This window comes from Pezoporus occidentalis, unplaced genomic scaffold (assembly GCF_034315485.1).
Source record: "Pezoporus occidentalis ecotype Australia unplaced genomic scaffold, CSIRO_AGI_Poc_V1 ctg20, whole genome shotgun sequence".
NCBI lineage: Eukaryota > Metazoa > Chordata > Aves > Psittaciformes > Psittacidae > Pezoporus > Pezoporus occidentalis.
The window spans coordinates 3705432-3728940 of NW_026913856.1; the positions used below are offsets into that span (position 1 = coordinate 3705432).

The 23509-nt window shown below is 38.8% G+C and overlaps 1 protein-coding gene across 1 annotated transcript in view; it reads left to right on the forward strand.

Annotated features, from left to right (window-relative positions):
* Positions 1–23509, forward strand: part of VAT1L (vesicle amine transport 1 like) — a 65114-nt gene that overhangs the window by 9095 nt on the left and 32510 nt on the right. Inside the window, exons 3-7 of the mRNA XM_062618282.1 lie at positions 3390–3605; positions 14080–14222; positions 16625–16728; positions 17960–18015; positions 19714–19908. Of these exons, the coding sequence (XP_062474266.1) occupies positions 3390–3605; positions 14080–14222; positions 16625–16728; positions 17960–18015; positions 19714–19908 (714 nt within the window). The remainder of the gene's footprint in view (positions 1–3389; positions 3606–14079; positions 14223–16624; positions 16729–17959; positions 18016–19713; positions 19909–23509) is intronic.

Here is a 23509-nt window from a genome sequence, read left to right on the forward strand (position 1 = left end):
ATCAGGGCCCATGGACTTGTGCACATTCAGGTTCTTAAGATGGTCTTGAACCAAATCCTCTCCTACAGTTGGCTTAGGGTCTTCATTCTCACAGTCCCTGCATCTGCCTTCCAAGACTTGGGTGGTGTGGTCAGAGCATTTGCCAGTGAAGACTGAGGGAAAGAAGTCATTCAGAACCTCAGCCTTCTCCAAATCCAGGGATCTGGATTATTTTAGTCATGTCATTAAGCAGTTGCATTTTCTTAGTTCTTACTGCATCTTAAGTAAGGCAGTTGCTTAAAATATTTTTATTTAAAGGTAACATTTTTGCTCTTCTGGAAAAGATGTGACGTTTCTCAGTTGAGTGAAGATAATGGCCTGTTTAGTTTCTGGTAGGAACTCAGTGATGAGACATTTCTCTGCCTTCCCCCTCTTGCCTCATCTCTGCCTCAAAACAAGTCATAATCTTCCAATGTTTTTTGTGACAAACAATAACTGAACAGTAACTTTGCTGCTTTAGAAACTCTACTGCTTCAGTTGTTCCACTCTAGTATCTGTGCTTCATAGTTACACTCCATATCAAAGAATTTTCTATGAAAGGAGCACAGTCTCTTCTCTAGATCAGCAGTCTCAGTTTAAAAGTCCCATCTATTTTTAAAGGGCATTGTGAGGCTATAGCATATGGTGCTTTTATGAATAACGTTGCACCTGACTGAATATAGTGGATCTCTTTTCAAGTTAGGTCTTTGTTCTGACTGCAGAATGCATTTGTGCTATGGAGTACTCCCTGAAACTGAAACAAGAGTGGTATTTAATTTTTTTGCATGTAACCTGCATACCCCATGGTAGTGTTTGAGTGACCTAGAGGAAGGATCAACACTCAGAATAATTCTGCAGTGATATAAGCCCGTAAGCAGGAGGAAGTGCCACGAAGAAGATACAAAAATGTTCTGTCAGTTTCTTTATGGATTTATTGCATGGAATAGGAGCACGCCCAATGCTTGTTGTCTCCTTGACCTAAGCTGTTTTCACTGTCAAGAGCAGTGACAGGAATGACAAAGATTGTGCCCTACGTCTTCTGACTTCCTTTCCCTTTGAAGATCTCTTTCAGTTGAAGCCACATTGAAGTGGGCATTTCATGCTCTGGAAAAATGTGCCTTACAGGCCCTTAGCTTGTATTACCTGAAATAGCCTGTAATACCTGAGATATTACCTAAGAGGTTGCCAGCCATTTCTTGTCTTCGTTTGCTGTGATTGTGTTATTGTATGAGAAATGTCATCATTGAATGGCAGTCCATTTTGACAGTGAAAACATACCTTACAATGAAATAAAGCCTTTTTTTGTGGAATAATGGTGTAATGCCTATTCCTTCTCCCATTAAAAGGAAAAGCTGATTTCTGCTGAGCTCAACTGTATCAGGCCTTGTATCTCTAGTTGTGGGGACGATTCTCAGGAGCTAAGGCCTAATCTCAGATGATGACTAAGCTCTGTATAGTGTTTGTGGTAAAATAAAGTATTTAATGTTACTAAGAAATCCCTCAGGAATCACCAAGAGGGACTTCTCTACATTCTTTTTGGTAACCATTCATATTTGTTTGCAAGGATATAGGATGTATTAACATCTTCACTAATAAATCCTAGCAGACTTTAGATTTTAGGTGCTTCTCTAAGAGCAAAAGGCAACCACAGAGTGGTTACCAGTGAGGCACTACTAATGTGAATGTCTTTTTCAAAAGGAGGAGGCATTTTGGTGAAAACTGGAATGTCATTTCTGTTTCGGCATCCTCACTCTGAACCTTTCAAATCAGCAGCACCTTAGTTTTCAGCAAACCTGCAATAACCCAAACTGATGACAGGTACCTGGGAGACTAAAATGAGCTTGTGCTATAAATGTGTCCCTGAAGGTAAAAGTGTTGAGCTTTAATCCATTGCTGTGGAATATAGCTGAAGTAGTCCAAGAACAACCTATAATATTTCTAAAACATTAGTGGGTATTAGTGGAATGTAAGATGCAGAATATCAGGCAGATAAGGTATTTTAGAGGGACAGCTGCTGTTAGTTTTACTTAAAACATTAAATACTGCTATGTGTGATGCTATTCCTGCGTTATTACTTACACTGTGGCCCCAGTGAAGAGCTCCTTTCATGGTTAAGGATGCTATTTTTGTTGGTGTGTTACAGAAAGGCAAAGAAGTCTAAAATAAGGTAAAAGGTGTGCAGGGGCTGCTGGTGACAAGCAGTTATTGAGAGCTTTGCCTGTGAAGGTTTACACACTGTAGCTCTCCCTAGTAGTGCCAGCAGACCAATTTCTGCTTTTACATGAGTTGCTTTCCAAGTCTGATTGTGCCTCTGCAGGAGCCTCACAGCTCCAATTGCTTTGTTATTATTCTTGCCCATCTGTGGGGAGTCACTATCTGCAGTTTAAAAACCTGGTGCTGCAATGAAGGCCATTATACAGACGTATAGATTTGATGTGCCTGGAGGTTCTGAGAGGTTCCTAGGAGCAACCAACCATATCTAATATTAACATAAAATCTTTATTTCTCCATAGTGAAATACCCTTTCACTACTATGTATTTTCCAAAGGAACTGAGTAATGTTTCAAAGGAAGTATTTCATTGCTCCTTTAAATCCTGTCAAATTAATTTTGTAGGCTTAGTAGTGCCTTGGAATCCAGAGGTATATTTTTTGACCTTTAAGATGGCTTATTTGAAGTTGCAGGATCAAATTCTGGTCTGACGTGACTGGAGAAATTATAGTCATGGAAATGTATTGCTAGAATCAGTTATTAAGGTAATAAAAGTAGAGAGTAGCTACAGATGGTGTTATCTTCTAACTGAGTGGTGTCTGAACCCTTTCATGTACCTGAGTGCAAGGCCTCCCCTTCTCGATCCATGGAGAGCAAAAGTAGGTCTAAATTACTGTGAAGACTGAGAAAGCAGAGTGAAAAATATCTGTGGTGTACTTTTGTTTATTCCATGTATTTAATAGGTTATATATAACCCTTTTTTTCCTGGTTTTGGGGGTCTTTTTTCTGTAAGCAAATTTCCTGGTTATTAGTAAGAATGCTCTTTTCATTGTTTACAGCCCCATTTGTTATTTAGGGTCTCTGCTAGAAAAAGATAATCTGTGTTTGTGATGATGAAAGTCTGCTCATAGAAGCAGTGTAGGAAAAGACGAGGTGGCTTTATTTGGATATTTTTGTTAAATCCAGACTTTTAAATAAATACAATTAAAACTTGGTAAAAACCCAGAGCTGAGCTTAACTGCTGTTTTGCAAAGATGGGGAGCACTATTAACTTCACAGTCAGTGACCCACAACTTGAGCAGGAGAGTTGCAGATCTCACAAGCTGCTCTCTACAGTCTCACTCGCAGCCATATCCTCAACCTTTTCTTCCTTGTTTGTAGATTGGAGACCGAGTCATGGCTTTCATAAACTACAGTGCATGGGCTGAAGTAGTTTGTACCCCAGTCGAATTTGTCTACAAGATCCCAGATGACATGAGCTTTTCTGAAGCTGCTGCGTTTCCCATGAACTTTGTAACTGCCTACATGATGCTCTTTGAAGTTGCTAACCTAAGAGAAGGCATGTCTGTGCTGGTCCACTCTGCAGGGGGTGGAGTGGTAAGTTGGAACTTTTCTTACTTTTCTGTCACCAAGTAACTGGAAAGTCTGATGCATTTCTGAAATGAGCCAGGCCCTATAGTTTGATTCGAGATCAGACTTCCCTGTGGGAGGGATTGCAGTGAAACTACATCTGTTTTCCCTTCAAAACACTGATGCAAATGGTTGGCAGGAGCTTTGGGTGAAATAAAAGTGTTATGACAGTAAATTTTACCCCAAAACCCCTCCCAAACCCCCTGACTGGTTGTCAAAGATCAAGGAGCAAGTGCTGTCCCAAACATCTCACTCCTGAACCTTTATGAAGCACCTTGTACTCCTGTGTAAAAGAAGGCTGAAAGGAATGAAGAAGTAATGAATGCAATAGTGAAAGGAATAAATAAGTCAATGTCCTGAACACAGTAGTTGTAGGTAACCATTATCCTCTTTGCAGTAAATGACCCTCTTGGAATACTCCTGCAAATGCTGTGTGTGTGAGAGAGATGCTTTTTGTGTGAAGTTCTTCCCCTTTGTTGTAGAAGGATGGAAAGCAGTGAGAAGCAGCATTGTGGCAATCAATATACAAAAAATATACAGACGCTGAATCTCGTCAGTGGTGGCTGCTACATGTCATAGTTTGGATCATTAGTAAGGGATTGCTGTGTTACGTGGGCAAAGAAATAGTAGGATGAGTTTGGTGGAATGCCTGGCCATGCAATGAAATAAGAAGTCAGCATTTTGTGTTACCAGTTCATCGAACTATCTTTTACTAAAATCTCTCTCCTTTGAAAAGTACTTAAGCTTGTGCAGACTATCAAGATACTGTCAGGGGAGTTTGTTTGAAATTATGCAGTGCTTTTCCATAAAGCAGCTTTCACAACCTGAGAACACTATCAGATCTCAGCCTTCCAAACTGCAATACCTCTTCTCTTTTCCTGTTATGCCTTATTTACGCTGCATTAATATTCTGTTGTCTGTTGAGGTCTGGTGAGCAGCCCAAACACCGTATCCCTACTTGTATGCCCTTAGACCTTTTTCAGGTTCTCATGTAAAAGAAGGCTGTAATCAAAGGAATAAATTCATGAGTTCCCTGTACAAAGTATTTTTAGCTAACAGTAATCCTACTTGCAGTAAATGGTCCTCTTGGAATACTTCTGTAAATGAATGGAATTTATAATCGTATTATGCTTTGGCACAGTACAACCTAGAGCATTATGGCTGACTATCGTTCTTTAATATTAAATCTTCTTATGTGGAATTTAGGACTGTTGAAACAAGAGGCCACACAATCCTTGCTTTTGGCTGTTTTGTAGATATATATATATGCATGTATCCACAGAAAATGAACTCCTCCTTATTGAGATAAAGTGTCCTTGCTAAATGTCTTTATTTCTTTCTCTCTTCCTCCTTCTAACATAGCCACCTCTGTTATTTCTTCCTTCTCTTCCCTGAGTGCTGTTAATGCTCTACCAACTCTCATGTAGGTGTCTTCGCTAGTGCTCAGCCTCTGTGCTGGGCTGTGTCTGTAAGGAGCAGCTGGCTTCCTCTCTTCTATCACAGATGCTTAATGAACAGTTTTTGACTGGTCCTCTGCTGTGACTGCTTGTGGATATTCTCTAAAAGAAGATGCAGAAGGATGAAGGATGGGTCCTGCGTGGCTGCCAGGAGAACAAGGAGAAACCAGATCCATCACATGCTAAATAGCTAAATAAAACAGAGTTTCCAAGGGAAAAGTACAGGAAGAACAGCCAAGTTGGCCAATATCTGATAAAGGTCTGTGTACAATCCATCAAAGGGAGACAGGGCTGGCTCGCCTCAGGATGCCATGGTGGAGAGTGCCTCATGCAGGCTGTTGTTCCTTTTAAGGGAAGAGCATGTATAGCTAGAATTGGGAAGGAAAAACTTTGCCCATTGCTTGACAGGTCTAACATGTAAAATATCACTCTGGAGATGCATGGAATGCTTTCCTTTCTGCTAACGAGACATAAAGATTTCAGAGGGGTCTGTGTTGCTCTTTAAACCTGTCTAATAATCTGTCTGCTAATCCTTTGAAAAATCTAACAGCCTCAGCTGAACAATTCACTCTCACAAAGTTCTTAGTTAATAAAACAGAAAACTGGCACTGAAATTTCTATGGGAAGAGGTAGTTTTTGTGCTATTGCTTTTAGTAGATTGAAGGCCCATTCCTACTTTCAGCAAGTGGGAAACCTGTCCAGTTTGTTTCTAAATGTCATAGAAATTCCAGAACACTTTCAAGAAACGATAGGCTTGCTGTGGGACTAGAAGTTTGTAACTGTTCCTTTCTCATTATGCAAGATCATTATTTTAGCTGCTTCAGGCAGTTTATGAAAAAGAACTTGTTGCTTCAAAAGTGTTTGTGAGGTTCTTTGTCCTGGCTCATTCTCCTCTTCAGGAAGATCCTGCAGCTTTTTCAGTAGGTCAGGGAAAATTCTCTAGGACCTTTACTTACGTCTTGCCTCGGTTTATTTTTCTGGCTTTATTTTTTGTTTTAAGTATTTTTAGTACTGAAGTAACAGTTGTCTTCCCATCTGTGCCTGGGGTATGGTTAGCATGTGATGGTAATCCTTAATGTCTGACAGGATGCTTTAGATAAGTCAGTTTGCTTACTTACAGAGAAGTTCCAGGGGACATCAGAAAATGACATAGAGAAGAAGGAAATGTACCAAAATAACTTATCTTGATAAAAGTTTTACGTATCTGTCTCTCTTACAGAAACTTGAATCTGGCTCTGTAAACCAAATGAGAACCACTCAGCTGAAAGGTCAGGGCATCATGTAGTCTTCCCTCTTCATGGTAGGAAATGTGGCTGGCTGTAGGGAAGCACCTTGTCTCTCTGAACCAGGAGGTGGATGCTCATAGACTCTTCTTTCTGGCACTGTTGGTATATTGTAGCCTTCCATCTGAAGAGGAGGACTAGCTTCAGTGCTTAGAAGGGGGTTTGAAAAGAGAGATTGTATTTGCTTTTGTTTGTTAGGGCTTCCTTGTTGATTTGGATTGTTTGGAAAGGGGGCTGCTTTGGAGGTCTGTTTGGTTTTCATGTCTCTCTTTCCCTCTTGAGACAGGGGCAGTTAATAAAGACTGACTTGTGAAGTAGGATGGAGAAATTCTAGGGGCCTTCTAGGAAAGCAAGGTGCAGGCTCACAGTTGCATTGCATGGTTCAGTCAGATTTTGACAAGACGTTAATACCTTGCAAAGCATTCTGTTGTTATTTCTTGAGCTGCTACTGACCAGGATCGTACAAGGATGGTAGTTGTCATGCACTCCTTCTACTTGGCAGAGTGCTTAACAGATCTCTTTAATCCATTACATGGAGATGCAGGGCAGTTTGATAATTAACAAAAGATATAATTATGTAATACAGATAGAGTTTAAATACTTAACGGTACAGAAATGTTCTTCTGAACTGATACCTAAAATATGGAGAAAGTCAGCTAATGCTGAACTTCAGACACTTCCTATTATACATACATAGAAATTAATGCTTAGAAATACGATTTTTGCAAAAACATATGACTTACTGTAGCACATACATTGGCCTATCTTCACTGTGAAACCCTGCAATTAGTGTTTGAAATGACTGTAAATTGTGGAGTAACTCCCTTCACAATATACTCCTAGGTCTTTCTTTTCAAATGAAGCAAAGCGGCAACTGAAGAAAATACACTGAGAAGACTGAGCAGTAACGTGCACCCCGCTGGCACTGATCTGCTCTATGAAGCAATTAGTTATTTAAAATGTTTTAAATCAGTACATTCAGTGAAGGTCACAGCAGAGGCTTGTATGAGATTATAAAGTTGTTCTTAAAGTTTTTAATGTAAACTTGTAAACTGTATCCTGGATTAGTTATTGAATTAGTATAAATACAGGATTGTGGTATCAAAAAAACCGCAAACAACCAAAAGACCCAAAACCCCAAACAACAACAACAAAAAAAAAACAAAGCAGAAAGAATCTTTAGGCTCTTCTTTTCTGGATTTAACAAATCTAGTCTCTATCTCTGATATCTACCTGGAAAATTAATTCTTTCAGGGATTTTGATTTGTGAAAGACAGCCATTATGCTCATTTGCTTATTTGTTTTCTCTTTATGTACTTCCTATTCTGAATATTTAGAGCACAAAACTTTGGTCATTTACCAAGGTTGTGTAAATGCTTCAATTTCATCACATAATCCCTCTGATGCAAGGCAGAATTATTAGCCAGTTCTTTAGCATTTTGATCTCACAGATGCTAAAATTAAGCTGCTTTAATGCAGAAGCATCAATTACTCTGCTGAAGCTGTGACTTGACCTTCCCTTTCAGGCTTAGCAGCCAAGGAAGTGCAAGCAGAGTAAGTTACAGATGCAGTTCTCAGGTGTGAATTTGAAGGGTAAATCTGACTTGGCAACAGATTTAGGTCATCCTGGCAGGACTGGTTACTGCTTGGCAGGAACATTCTTTTTTATTGTGTTTCCCCTGCATAAATTGCAAATATTTGAGGACGTGTTCCAAACTGAATCTCTGAAGTGGTGATATTTTATCTGACAAAAATCTGGTACTTCTTAATAAATCTAGTCACCCGCTGTCACAGGCAGCATATAGGAACCCTTTCAAGAGAATTATCAAATTTCTCCTTAAAAAAAAACCCGTATGTTTATCCCTTCAGATCGTCTCTGCTCTTTCTTGCTCTGTGAGAACTCTTTCTCAATGTCCAGACTTTATTTGTGGGCAGTTAATGTGTCTTTATGGTGCTATTAGTTAAAATCAGCTATACTTTGCTCTTGCGGCGCTTCTTTCAAACGTTTCTGGTAAGGCTGTGTATGTGTTTATGGCTAGAACAAGCTCAGAATCAAATCTCTTTTATTAGCCTGTATTTTTCAGGCTGAAAGTAAATTTGTTTGTTCATACTCTTCTTTTGAAAGGTCAGATGTCTGTTTCCTTGGTCATCCTACAGACACTGGTTCAGGCAGATACGTGGTTGGGAGTAAAACAGAAGTAAGCTAGCATGAAAGCCAGAGCCTTTTCATACAGGAATCACAGCATCCCTGATGCTTTTAAACATTGTATGAGCAGATTGTATTAGGTCTGTCTGCACCTAGCAGGTAGGAGCACATTAAATAGCACTCTGGTATTTGAGTCAGTCCTTCTTGAATGTGAATAGTTAGAATTTAGTCCTCTCTTCTGATGACACTAGCCAGCACACTGTACACTGGCATTAGTGCTTTCTGCTTTGCTGCAGTCTTTACCCAGTACCTCTCAGGACTTCACCTGCTATTTTCATATTTGCAGTTCATAGCATCTGATGAAGTGCTTTCCTCTTATTTCATCTCCAGCCGCAAGGAAGGGAATAAATCAGCTCACACAGAGCTCTCTCTAACCATGTCTAGGCTGCTTTAAGTAACCAAGCTATCTCACCTAAAGCCAGACAGGGTATCTCAACACTGAGGCTCCCTGCACCGCTGAATGCCTCTGAAGCAATGGATATGCTCTCTCAGCAGCTCAGGAGAGTCCCGGTGCCATGTCTGAGTCTATTTCGAGACACTACCTCAGAGCATGATGTGTTAATCAAACTCAAAAGCCTGCCAGTCATACACAAAAACCAATTTCCCTGACCAAAGCAGGCTGCAGGCTCTGAAGGCCTTTCTTGTTGCCTCTGAAGACCTGTGTTCCCCAGAGGACATGTGTCCTTTCTCTGAATCACTGGCTGGGTCAGGTCACAGACAGGCAGTGCTTAACTCTTCCTTGTCTGTTTTACCTTTTCAGACAGAGTTTATACCTTCTGGACAAGGATCATGGCTGGGATGTGTTGTATCTCCACTAAACTGAAGCGGATTTACACCTGGTGGAGGTTCAGCACTGGGTTTGGGATGCACCTCAGCTGCATGGTTTTGTATAAGGGAGTAAGAAGAAACCCAGACCCTGCTAATTGTTGTAGAACATAAGAGATTCTGAGGGTAAAAGGGGTCATTATCTGATGGTGACTCTCTTTCCCCTCCTTCTACTCCAAAACTTACTTGTGGTGCACTGAGTGTAGCAAGTGCTGCCTTAGGCTTGTTCAAGAGTCACGTTTCAGTTTATTCACTCTGCAGTGTTCGCCTTAGCGTTTGGTTTCCAATTTCCTTGGCTGTAATTGGAAAAACGACACCTTCAGGAGATGGAATGTTGTAAATCTGACTTCTGACACCAGATTAAAGTTTTCCTTGATGCCAGGAGATCAGTAGATGTCTTCTCTTGCGATTTTCTTACTATACTTGTGTATTTTGTACCACCCTCAGATATGGTTATGTTGCATCCAAGCATTCTGGAAATGTAAATTCTCCTCATGCTCAGTTCCAGACCAGTTTCTTGCACAAGATTAAGTCTGAATAATTTTTTTTTTAAATGCTGTAACATTTTTTGGGCTGCAAAATATATCATAGAAGTGATAATTTCTGGCTGGTTCTAATAGATGTATTTCTGCAGGGTGGTGTCTTTTAGATGGTTTGTTCTCTCTTGCTATAAAGCTGGCCTCAGTTTATATAACAGCACAAAAGATACTTTACTGAAAGTATACGGATGTTTAACTACTGTAATTCAGTGCACAGTTTGCACATCAGGCTGAGGTCTGGCTGGTGCCATTAGGTCAGGTACCTTTCAGAGGTCCACTCCTTTATTTCTATTTCATCCAGCATTAATTCAGTATTATTAAGATAATTAGATTAGGAAGTTTTCTTATTTTCATGCTTTCTACGTTGACTTTTAAATGTCAATGACATTCTTTTAATATTTTGAAATTATTTAAATGGACAGAACAGCTATTACAGTTTTACTTCTTAAGAATCTACCTTTTTGTTCTTTTATGTGATTATCTCAGTAGGAGAAGTTTCCAGTCCTGCAGGTTTAAAGTTTGGTTTTAAAGCAAAGGACTGTAAAGGAATCTCAATCTTTTTACTGGATCTAAAACTAACGTAAGGATATCCATTTATAATAAATTCTGTAATAATAATATGTGTAGATTAGGTTCGTCACACTGGTTTTATAAATTGCCAGGACACCTTGAAAAGGAATCCATCAAACAGACTTTGAAGCTGAAGAGACACAAGACTTCTATGCCAAATCCAGTATTAGGAGATGTGCTTCGTTTCCGCAGAACACTTAAATCCAAGTCGTTCATTTCTTTGAAGTCTCACCATGTAGAGTTCTGCATTATAAGTAGTATATAAATTATGCATATTTTAAAAGAAATTAATTCAATTTTAAGGGAATATTTTGTAACCATATCTGTTCCTTCAGTGAAGCAATTAATAATTTTTTTCAAGACTGCTAAATGCTTCTAAACGTAAAATTAATTGTCCAAGTGAGAATTATTTTTTGCTACTTACTTATTTTCTAAGGTTCACAAAGCAAGAATCCAGTCAGTATGTACATGTAGAAATTTGCATCCTACATGAAAATTGGATGGGAGAAGAGTATTCATTTTTCAAAGCATGAAGAATGCTTTCAGAGTTCCTACACTTTCTGATTTCAGAGTTCAGGTGCTATTTCTGATAACATGGTGCTTGCTTCTATATCTGTGTGGTCTCCACAGTGAAAGCTGGTAGCTTGATGATATGGTTTTCTCTGGGCAGGGAGAAGGCAAAAGCCCTCTTTTCTGTGTCTGCCACAAAGCAGATTTTAGGAGGGGAAGGGCTTTGGAAACCAAAAGACAGGACAAGGCTTGTGTGCCCCTGTGACCAAAGGGTGCTGGCTGATGAGTGAGTGTGCTGGGGACAGGAACCGGCATGGATACCTTGCCTGCCCCTCCACCACCCTTGGAAAAAGGACATTCTTCCTTCTAGCTGCAACCCTCTTTGTGCATACTTCATTTGTGAACTATGGCCATTCTGAACACTGGGGCCTCACATACTTGCAATTAGAATGTATAGCCCTCTAAACAGTAGCTGCTAATCCAGAGATAGCTAAATGATTTGAGGGATTAGAAAAGAGATTTAAGTGTGACTTGTGTAGCCACAGTACTCTTTTGAAGCTTAGCCGAATTCCACAGAAATTAGTGAAATGTTTGGGTTCATAGGTTGAGTTCAGTTCCCCTATTTTAATGCGGAAAGCATAAAATGTCCAATATGAGCCTTTATGCCCAGATTTCTGAGATACAAATCCTAAGAATACTTTGCACAAAAATAAGTACGAATCAATGTCAAATTAAGATCTTCAGAAAGCTGTTGAAGAATGTTTTGTGGAATAGCCTCGAAATACTTCAGCGATGTTTTTCATCCAATTATAAAAGTACTGGTCATATGAGTCAGTTTTAGGCTTTAAATATCTACAGAAAGCTGGGAAGAATTCTAATCTGGGATTTTAGATAATCTTATCTCTGTGGTGGGAGCAAGGGGTGTACTAACAAATTCGAGTTAGGAGGAAAATAGGTTAGGTGCATCCTGGGGTTTTTGTGCATTTCTCCTATTCACCTGACTGTCAGTTTATTAAATGTTAATCGTCTTCTGCAGGATAAAAATCAAAGTGTTTTCTACTCCAATATTTGACCTTTTAAATATTCAGTGTTCCCATTCTCATCTTCCCAAGTTAGATTGAAAATGCAGAAAACTAATTAGAGAATAGATCAATAATGTCAGAATTCCACTAGCATACATTATAACATCCTGACTTACCTATATCACTGTTGGTGATGGTGATGGCTTTCTGGGAGACATAGTAAGTGAGAAAAGAGGATTGTTAGTGAAAATGACTGAGAAAAGGAGAGATACAAAATCCAGATTACTTTTTTTTTATTGTGATTTTATGTCACAATATTTGCGGAGGCTAAAACCTGGGCTTCAGAATGAGACAGTAAGTAACAGAGAAATGAAGTGTGAGAAGAGTGAAATGCTTGCTGCTCACTGAAGACATTACATCTTGGGAGATGAGGCCCCTCAGGAATAGAGTTTCCTGTGAATTCTAAGAGATTAGGGATGCCAACGCAAGAAAATGTTGGAGGATTTTAAACAGAAAAGGTCACTTGTGTTTGGTATTGGATTACCATGCTATGAATCAGGTTGCATACCTGGGTCCTGTTATAAGTTTCTCTGAGCTGTTGGCCAGGTTGTTCAATTTGCTGTACTAGTCCATTCCTCATCTGTAAAGTAAGAATGAGAATGCATCCCTTCTCCTGCTGTCCTTTCCACGTCTGTTGATACCTGTCCAAAGGATCACATACTTGCTGTGTAGTTGTTTGCTGACTATCCAGTAGGAAACCAATCTGACACTCCTGGATGCCACCGTATATAAATAATAATGTCCTCTCTTGCCATGTTCAGCTCAGAGGATTGTCACTGCCAATTATATTCAGCATTACATGTGAGGATGTCAGAGCCCCCAGGGTATGCAGGGTTATGTAATTATTATGTAAATAAAACCCAAGCACTTATTGCTGGTATTTACATGCTGATAATAAGGATTTCTGGTTGACATGAACAGAAATGTGTCTATTCATGGATGATCATACTGGTCAGGCATACAGTTTACAAATGGCAATCTTTTGGCTGTAAATGTAAGTAAGAATCTGCTGAATGTCAGGCATTTTTAGAATGATAGTGCCATATCTGGCTTCTGGGCATATCCATGTAACTGTGCTAGCTCCAGTGGAATAATGTGGTTAGAACAGGAGGCAGAATGTGACTACCAAATGCCTGTCTTCCAGTTCTTAGTGTGTTAAGAGTAAAATAAAACCCAGGGTTGTAAAAGGACGACCTGTTAGGATTTTTTTGAAATCTGGGTGGCTCAATATTTATGCAGTGCTTCTCTTCTTCTCTCAGCCTCATGAAATTAGAGGTTAAAACTTAGAGAAGTTAAAGCCTTCTGGGACCTAAAGCCAGAAAGTAAACCTCTCTGGGCTTTTATCCTTTGCCAGGGATTGATACCGGAAAGTAGAAGTACAGACATTTGAAGGCACAAATTCTCTAATGCTCCAAGTCCTGCCTAAACACCGACATAGCATCTGATTGACTTCACAGGATTTCTGCCCACATGCGGGAGGGATGCACTAAGAAAATGATTTTCCTATAAATGCTCTAGGCCATTTTGACTCATTTGCTGCTTGCATTCTGTATTCATTTACCCCAGAGCAGACATTACCTAAGGGACTCAGGGGGAGATGCACATAGGGTACAAACAGCAAATGAGAAACATTTCTCTAGCACTCTGTAAGTAATTTTTGGTTGTCCTTGTAGATTAATGCCATTTTGCTTAAATTACACTGCCTTTGTTAAAAGATCAAGAACTCTTCTCCACTCCATTTTTTGATACATTAAATTACTTTTATCCCAGCAGTTGCTTTGTCTTCAACATAACCTTTTGGTTTAAAAATGTATTTTTCTTGTGGCTGAACTGCATTGCACTTTCAAGAAATTGGTTTGGGAAGTCCTTGCACATGTCTTGGATTTTGCTGTGTCATAAGTGCATTGCTGCTACGAAGTCTGTCAACCAGTTTCCATGTCAGTGAATTAACATAAGGATATGTTTGCAGGGTCAAGCTGTTGCTCAGCTATGTTCAACTGTTCCCAATGTCACTGTTTTCGGAACAGCTTCATCTTTCAAACATGAAGCAATCAAAGACTCAGTAACTCACCTGTTTGACAGAAATGCGGATTATGTTCAAGAAGTAAAAAGGTAACCTCTTCTTTTCCTGAGTAAGGGTTGTATAGTACTGTGAGGGACACGAGGCTGGTCATACTTATGGGAAAAGATTACATTTGTGAGTTTGGGAATATATTCCATATATTCCTTCTGTCCACTCTAAGGGCCAAGAAAGTAAGCATCTCCCTATATCTTTATAAACAATGTAAGCTTTGTTAGTCCATGTTCATTCTTGCACAGCTGTTGAAAGCAAAGTAAATTAAGTGAAAAAGAATAAAGATCTTAAGGAAGTACTTTACAGTTATCTGCGTATGTGGTAGCCCACTGTAATGCACAGAGTAAGATATTTTCAGTGGATCTGTAAGTTATCCAGGTTTTGGAGTTCTCTGGTGTGTTTCTATCTGTCCAGGCTTTTATCCTCTGCCAGGGATTGATATCAGAGCACATGATGCCTGTTTTAACTTCAAATCCTTAGATTTTGTTTGTTTGCATTCAGATTAGAATCATCCTGTTGCCTTTTGAAGCCATCATGTGTTTCTATTGAAGCCATCATGTGTTTCTGTTGAAGTCATCACGTGTTTCTGTTTGTATGCTTTCAAATGCTTTTTTTTACAATTTTTCTAGCTGTTTTTGGATATGGATGTTGATACAGGTGGCAAAAATTTAGAATTTATAAAAAAATCTTAGTAAGAAATGTCTTTTTTATTTTACTTGTCAGATAAGAGTAATGTTTTCTCTTCATCTTGTATCTGTCAAAATACTAGATTATGTAGCTGAGCATAAAGCAAGAAATTTCTCAAAGGGGCATGCCAACATAGTACAGTTGACAGGCTTCCTGTCAAACTTACACATTCCTCAGAGTGACGTGCAGAGTCTCAGGTCTCAGAAGTCTCAGAAGCATGAGGGTCACTAGCCCTTAGAGAGCCTTCAGTGCATAGCAGACTTTTGCCTGGGCTGTTGGCAATCCAGACTGGTGTTGGAGGAAGAAGGACGTCTTGCAACTGTTTCTGGACCACTCCCAAGGGCTTATGAAAACATTTGAAATGGTCCATAACAAAAGATGTTTTATATCAAAAGAAATTTTTTTCCATATGGGAAGTTTCACCAAAAAAAAAGATAGAACTCGTCTAGCAGATGACACCCCTACCGCTTCTTTACAGCTCACAATTGCAGCACATTTCTTCAGCCCTTCGATAGCCTTTCTCTTGGGGAAGTGTACATAAATAAGTGTTTTCCAGCCCCTGGAAAATTGCTGTAGTGAGATGAAGACTAAATTATGGCAACCCCTGCTTTGAAGCATTAACTCAGCAACAAAGAACACTTGACAAAATTAATCAGCTTTCAGCACCAACCTTAGTCCTTACCCCTGGTGAGGCAGCAGAGCAGTCCCCTCCCCAAAACTCGAAACAAAATGAACAAACAAAAAAAAAACCACCCAGAGGTGATAGGAACATTTCCACATTCACAGCCAATGTGGAATCAGTTCAACCATAGAAGCCACTGAAAGCTGTTTAGTTGCGAAGTCATTATTTATTTACAGTGAAAGCTCATCCAGTGGCCTAAATATAAGCAATTTATAACCCCATATGTGGCAGCAGTACCAAAAAGTGAAGTTGTCTGATTTTGCTCATGTTTGTAACCAGTGGATGCCTGAGCATCACCTTTGTTTTGTGAGGAAATGGAAAGATTACAAGCCATAAAGCTTTCTCTCTTTGTGACTTCTAATTCAGTTATACTGCAGCAGAAAGCATTCACAAAGCTATTTACTGGAAAATTTTAAATGTGCAAGCTACTGAAATAGTGTAAATACTTTCTTCTTTCTCTAATATGACGTGATTGCATCCTTAGGGCTGGGCTTCTGGTTCTTGATGACTTCTCTTTATGCTTGATTTAACTCTTTTCTGATGTCTAGTTGATACAAAGTTGGAAGCAGAAGGCTTTTTAAATAATTATACAAGGACCTCATTTTATCAGAGAAGAACTAAGATAAGAAGATCTGTTTCGTTATGAATTCAGAAAAGGAGTATAAGATGTGAATAAAAGAAATGTCTTTTTTCTTTATGATATTCATTGACTAAAAAAAAAAGAGACATTTTCTGACATTTACATTCACTTGAGAACTTTACATCTATCACCTATGTTTTGATACATAATTTTACTGAAAGCCCTCAAAAAGGGGAAATAAGATGGTTTTCCACTTTTCGAAGCCTGAAAGGTGTGGGTTGGCTAGTCCAACAAACTCACTTCATTCCGGCACTGAATTAATTTATCTTTTGACGACAAGACAGTTTTCATGTAGTCAAAGCCTCAGCCATAGAGTTCTTTCTAAAGTACCTTGAAAATGTTAGTATTATCTTAACAATCAGCCTGTGTCATCCTGGCTGACCAGTCCTGTGGATCTAATTGCCAACTGAGATTTCTTCCATGCTTTCTAGAATCTCGGCTGATGGAGTAGATATTGTTTTGGACTGTCTTTGTGGAGAAAACACTGGGAAAGGCCTCAGTCTTCTCAAACCGCTTGGGACTTACATTTTATATGGTGAGTGGAAAAAGCCAAGTATGTATTTCAAACCTAAAGCTTTGCAAAGCTTAAAATCCCTTAAAATCATCCATGCCACTCCTTCCAGAACTGAGGCCACCATGTTATGCTTTCTCAATTTGACCATTTCCGATCAAGGAACTTGGTGAAGTTGAGTGTGGACTAAATTATTCAGAAAAAATAGGTAATACAGAGAAACTTTTAAATTAATAAAAAATCCAAAATAAAACTGAATATGTGTTTCAGATCGTTAAACACCATTGGGTAATACAGGAGAAGTGTAGGAGAAAGCTTGGATCTCTCATTCTACACACCATAGGAGTCATAGTGTGGCCAAGGAAACTGTAATATTGTTCTTGTGGGAGGGATGACTGGAGGAAGATTTCAGGAGGAATGCTGTCAGATTTACTTGACATCACTGAGCAATTGAAGCTTAGGCTTCTGTTCACAAATATCCATCTATGTCCATGGACTGCTCTACATACCGAGCAAATGTGTCTTCCCTGCAGTTCTGCCAGGTTGCCATGTTATGTGTTGATAAAACAGGCCAAGCTTTTGTAGGAGGACAGCTGAAGGGATTGCTAAGCTTTTGAAATGAAAAATATATCTGTATGGAAGTGGAAGGTGCAGTGGCATTATGAATGAGCATGACTACTTCCTTGGGCTTTCATCTAGCTGGCAGGGTGGCAATAACAAACCCATTGCCACTTGGGTATCTGCTTGGGCTGTACAAGCCAACCCATTAGTGTTTTCGTAATGAAGTCCCTGTCAGTGAATTGTCATTACATTTGCAAACATGTTGTAGTGTACAACATGTGTATGTTCACACATGTAGTGGTCAGATAAATGTATCTGTAGATACAGAGAAAGGACAAGTGCCTGATGATTGCTGCTAAATAATAGTCTGCCAGAGACAAATGGCATTTAGCTGCAGAGAAGTAGACATAGAAGAGCTTTGGTGTCAAGAGACTTAGTCACATTTAACTTGTTCCTGGTTTTGGATGATAGATTATTTTTGTCATCTCAGAATACCTACAAACTTGTAGGGTTCAGTCACCTTGGCCTCTTTGTTATTTATTCCAAAGTATAATGATGTCTACTAATCCCTTTTAAGCCTGGGAAAATGTTTGGGTTTTTTTTACTTGTATATGAACCATGGAAATGATTTTACATAAATGGTCTTCTTGTCAGCATGTAGTAAGTTGTGTATGAATGTACTTATCTTTTACAGGTTCATCTAACATGGTTACTGGGGAGACCAAAAGCTTCTTCAGTTTTGCAAAATCAGTAAGTGCGCCAGTGCTGCGATTCTTTTTACTCTAACTTTAGTGTTTTCTGTAGCATTTTCATCTTTATAATTCTCATTAACCTCTACTAAGTTACTACATCTGATGTTGCTAAAAAGACTGCTGTCTGTGGTGTGATCTGACATGTTTTCTTCTGATGAGACACCTGGACAGGAACTGGATCTGTGTACAATGCATATTTAAATTGTTAACTATCAGATATATATCTCTTATGTGATGAAGAAGTTCCACTTCATTATTTATTCGGTTCAGGCAAAATATCATATCCATGGTTATGGATAAGTGTACCCTATAGGTTCCTCATACTTGAAAACACTGTCAGGACAGTGCAGTGAATTAAAGGAGGTGCCGAAGGAGATGTATCTTTTAAGATGGGACTTAAGTGTCCAGTCATTTCCAGCTTTTCACAAGTTTCCATACAGAAATGCAGTTCTCCATGTTAGTGTCAAGTGACATCAGAGAGATGTTGCATTTGTTTCCTTATTAATGATGCCAACAAATCCAAAATTCAGATGTTAAATGTTTTTCTTCATCTTACTACAACAACAAAAATCTGCTCAGGAATCGCTGAGATTGGAGAAGGGACAAATGTATCAAATAAACTGCTAGTGAGAAATGAGTTAACCTGGACTGAGAGTGATTTCTTGAGACAAGAAAAACAGAAGGAGAAATCTTGACTGAAGATCTGTTGTATGTTATTTCTGCCAAGGGCTGATTTACAGCTTCCAGTAACAACCCCTTGCCAGGAGAAACTGGCTTCAAAAGTCTTAATGTAGTTAAAAACAAGATAACTCAAAGACCATAGCTTTTCCTTGCCTCCTGCGTTTTTTAAATGGATGCAGTGGCATGATCTTTATTTCTGTCATACAATTATAAACTAAACAAGATAATCCTTACTATGCAGCCTTTTTTACTGTTAATAAAACATCTGCAGTTGCATAGAATTTGTAGGGTAGGTTGGCCCAATGAAATCAATTTCAACTGAAATGTTTTCCAGATAATATTGGTTTATTGACTGGATAAATATGAATAAAATACGTTAATAAAAACCATATCAAATTCTATATGAAAGTGTAACTAGTTTCTTGTAATTATACTGCAAAATTAACTCACCAAAGTGATCTGAAAATTTTAATCAGATATTGACTCATTCAGATAAAACTTGCTAAGAAGTGGGATCTCAGTCTCAAGGATGCTCTTGTGCTAAATGACGTGAGTTGTTATGCTTGCTCAAATATCACGAACATAATAATGGGTGACAAGTAAATGAAGGCTGATAAGCAGCGCATAGTTTCCTCTATTTGAGAGAAGAGTAGTAGTCAAGAGATGCTTGCAAACATTTAGGAAGCTGGCATGGCTCTCTTGAGATAACAGGAGGATAGCAGAAGTAGTAAGGGAGGTCCAGATTCCTTACTTTTAGATCCACTTCCTAAAGCCAGATCTGTTCACTGTTCAAGCACCCTAATCTCGTGCCACACAAGTCTGTTTTATTCCCTCCTTGTCAGTCAGCTTTTGTGCCTTTTCCTTAAATAAAATCCTTCTGGCTTCTCTTGGCTGCTACTTCAGATCTGAGGGATGAGTCGCGTATCACATCTGCCCAGACAGATTTCTTGTGAACTTCCCTGTGCATTTCTTGGAAACTGTTTTTCTAACCCTGCTGTTGTTTATTGCTTTCCAGTGGTGGCAGGTTGAGAAAGTAAATCCTATCAAGCTGTATGAGGAGAACAAAGTCATTGCTGGATTTTCCCTGTTGAATCTGCTTTTCAAACAGAATCGAAGTGGTCTCATCAAGGGTGTGATGGACAAACTCCTAGATCTGTATAACAGGAAGAAGATCAAGCCTGTGGTTGATTCATTATGGGCTTTGGAAGAGGTAGGAGCAAAATTTATTTCCTCATTTTGGTATTTTTGAAATATATGCATTTTTAGATGTAAAATGAATTTTAAATGTGTTTTCTAGTTATAAATGTATTCTGCTTTTTTAGTTTGTGTGCAAGTTGTCTCCAAAGCCCCCATTATTCAGAACTTCATGATCCAGAGTTGTCCACGCATTTCTATAATAAATGTTTCTTCAGTTTCAAATTCTCTGGGGAAAGTTGAAGAGACTATGAAGAAATGTGGTTTTACACTCTCAGAAAATTGTCTTCTAAGTGCATGAAGCATGAAGCTAACAAGTCTGATGTCAAATGCAAACATAATTAAAACCAACTTAAATCTCCTAAATCTATTCTGAGGAAAAGATCTAACATATAAGCTTTGGTTTCAGTGTTACATGTTTGCTAGCAAATGGAAGCTTGGAAGTTTTCAGAAAAATACTGAAAATGTATCACAAGCAGTCAAATGAGAAATCATTTTTAATGTAAGACTCATCTGTGGGGTGTGAGGGTTTTGGTTCTTTTTTTCCTTCTAACTGCTCAGCTCCCCTTAAAGACACGTAAGGAAACCAATCTGATCATAGCCTGCTCAATTATAATCTGCTTGACTATAAACACTGTTTCTGAGACCTGTATACTTAAGATGCTGATAAATGAGCATAAGTATTTTTGGAGGTGTGCACACACATTAACATATAAAGAAAGAGCATGATTATAGTAGTACTGCCACATTAGTATTTGTGGTTTATATGTTTGTGAAGCCACTGAGCCTGGCATATCACTTAAGATGCATGATCTGTAAGAGTTCTGCTGAATGTTGGTTGTGGTTGTGTCTGCGTGGTTGCCGTTCGGAAGGTGCTACGACAAAACTCTGTGTCTGGACCTATCAGCTGATATTACCATGCGTCCATGAGAGAATAGTAACCATGAGACTTAATAAATAAATACTGTTGTATCTTACTAAGATTTTGAGTGCCCTATGGGCAGGGTTTCGTTCCAGCGTGTTGTTCATTATTCCAGTGGCATTACAGCACCACCATTGTCATGGACACAGGTAAGATACCTTGAGTTGTGTCCTGCCTATTTCAGTTCTTCGAGCAGGGTGCACTGAATGCTTGCTGCGGCTGGTATGTGCTGGAGCCAGGTTATATGGCAAGGTATGTACTGCCTTCAGGTTGTGCTAATGTGGGAACTGTATGTCTCTTCATGCCATCACTACATCTGCCCCCATGTACACCAATATGCCACTTTTGTGGTACAGGAGATGCAAAGCAGGATATGGGCTCTGGTCCTCTCCAGCAAAACAGAGAGGAATGGCAGCTTCCCCAGGAATGTTTTCCTGTTTCTCTCAAATGTCTGCCTTGTGCCACACTGACCCTCAGTAGCAGTGGGGGTTAGCAGCATGGGAGTGGCTGATTCTCACCATGGAACTGATTAAGGAAAATCAGATGTTGTGATAAAGAGCTGCTGGCTCAGGCAAGACAAAATCCTCTGCTATTGTCTGAAAGGGAAAGAGAGCCCTTTGAAGAGAAGTGTAAAATAGAAGTGGGATGAGATTCTGGTCTTTGATGTAGGTTTTTAGTTTAATTACTAAATAAGCCTATAAAGTATTTAAAAAATGTAAGTGGCACAAGTGTTTATGCATTCTGTAATTTCTGTGTTCATGTACTTCTCATATATCGGTGAGTAAGAGAGGGATTAAAATAGTAACGATAGCTTAAAAAATCTTCATCGAGAACATGAAAAATTACACGTGGCAGGATTGTAATAGTCAACATGATGGGAATTTGTTGGAAGACTTCTGTTTGATAACATTTCATCTAACATTTGGCAGTCACACACACCATCCCTACCGGTAGATTGTGAAATGTGTAAATACATCTGTTACAAAGCACGATCTAGAAAACTACAGCTCATTTATCACGCCTGCTCACTTTCCACCAGCGATCTGGTAATTTACAAAGGAAATGTCTGGCTAGTATTTTCAGGGATGTTATAGTGCTAGAGGTGTCCTTAGTTGATTGCAAAGTATTACTGAAATATTATTCATATCATTTTTGAGACATATTTTTGTGCATATAAAAATAACTTATGGCTGACTCTCAAGTTAATATGATACACAGAAAAATGTGTCACAGCTGAGGACTAAATGGAACCATACTGAAGAAAGGTTGCTATGTGGTTTTGTTCTGTTTTGGGAGGTTTCTTTTTTTAACTCCATAGCTCTAACGTCTTCCCCCTTCAGAGTATGACTTTTTATTTCTTTTCACTTCCTTTTAAGCTTGATTTTTCTGCCAAGGTCCATTTTCATTTCACCATTCTCAGTAGTCTTCATGAAAGAATAGACCAATTATGACCAGTTTATACCCCATATGTTTCTTGAGGAGGATATTTTCTGACCCATAACAGCGTGTTTTAACTGTGAATGTTATAACTAGATGGTGTCAGAAAGGTTGACTCTGTGCATAGCATTTGAAAATGGATGATTGAATAGGTTTCTATGGAAGAATATCACCCTCTCCAGAGGCTCGTGGGAGAATCTGTCCTCTGACTAGTTATTCTGCTATACAGTTGAGCATGACTTTAGTAAGTTACATTCAAGATGAAAATAATATAAGGAAAAATATTGGAGGAGCCTTAACCGTGGGACAGATGTTCAGTGTTAAATGCCTGAGTGTATTATCTGGATGGAAACTTAGAAGTTACTTCAGTGCATTGGATTATTGCTGACATAAGGGAGATCAGGATCTAGAGTATTGATTACTGTTATGGACCACAACTGCTTGCTTATCTGTTGGTGTTGGCTTGGAAAGGGTAATTTTTATCTCAAATTTACCTCCATAAATCCTAGTAAAGTCAAAACTGTTCTCAAGTAGGCCATTAGAGCCATTTTATGATATTAATGTAAGAAAGATTAACTGAGACTAACAAAATCCATAGATCCTTTAAAATGGAACTCTAACTGAGGAATTACTCATCATGAGATGAGTGAATTCATACAATAAATTAGCTGCTGTTGAGATGTCTCACTCTTTTGCAGCTATTTATTTATGCATTCAAGTGTTTAGAAGACGAGATAATTTGTAGGTGGTGCATGCTTAAAAATCTTCTGTAGTAAAAAGCTGATTGGTAAGATGGCATTTCATTACAAATGATAGAGAATTATTATTCAGTGAATATTTGTTGAGCTTTCTGGTTGTTTCTTTGTTACTACTTGTTTAATCCTTAATTTGCAGTTACTCTTCTTCATTCTGATTAATTTGCAGTGTGCATTTATGCATTAGCATTCTCCTGAGGGTCTGTGAAACTTTGGCTTTACATAGTAGACAATTCTAGATTATTAAGCAGGATGAAAACTGAAGGTTCTCAGAAGATAGTGTGTTGAATAAAAATGTACATGTTGCACTTTTCAGTGAAAATTCTGCTTTCTTCAGCTTATTATAATTGCAGAAGAAAATGCACACTCCAGGTAGGAAGGACACAGAAATCATATGCACCTTCTTTGGTGATTCACAGCAGCTGAAAGTAGCATTGATGGCGTGTAAACCAAAACTCGGAAATTCTTGCCCATGAATTGCCAGTCAGTAAAATGACAGTGCA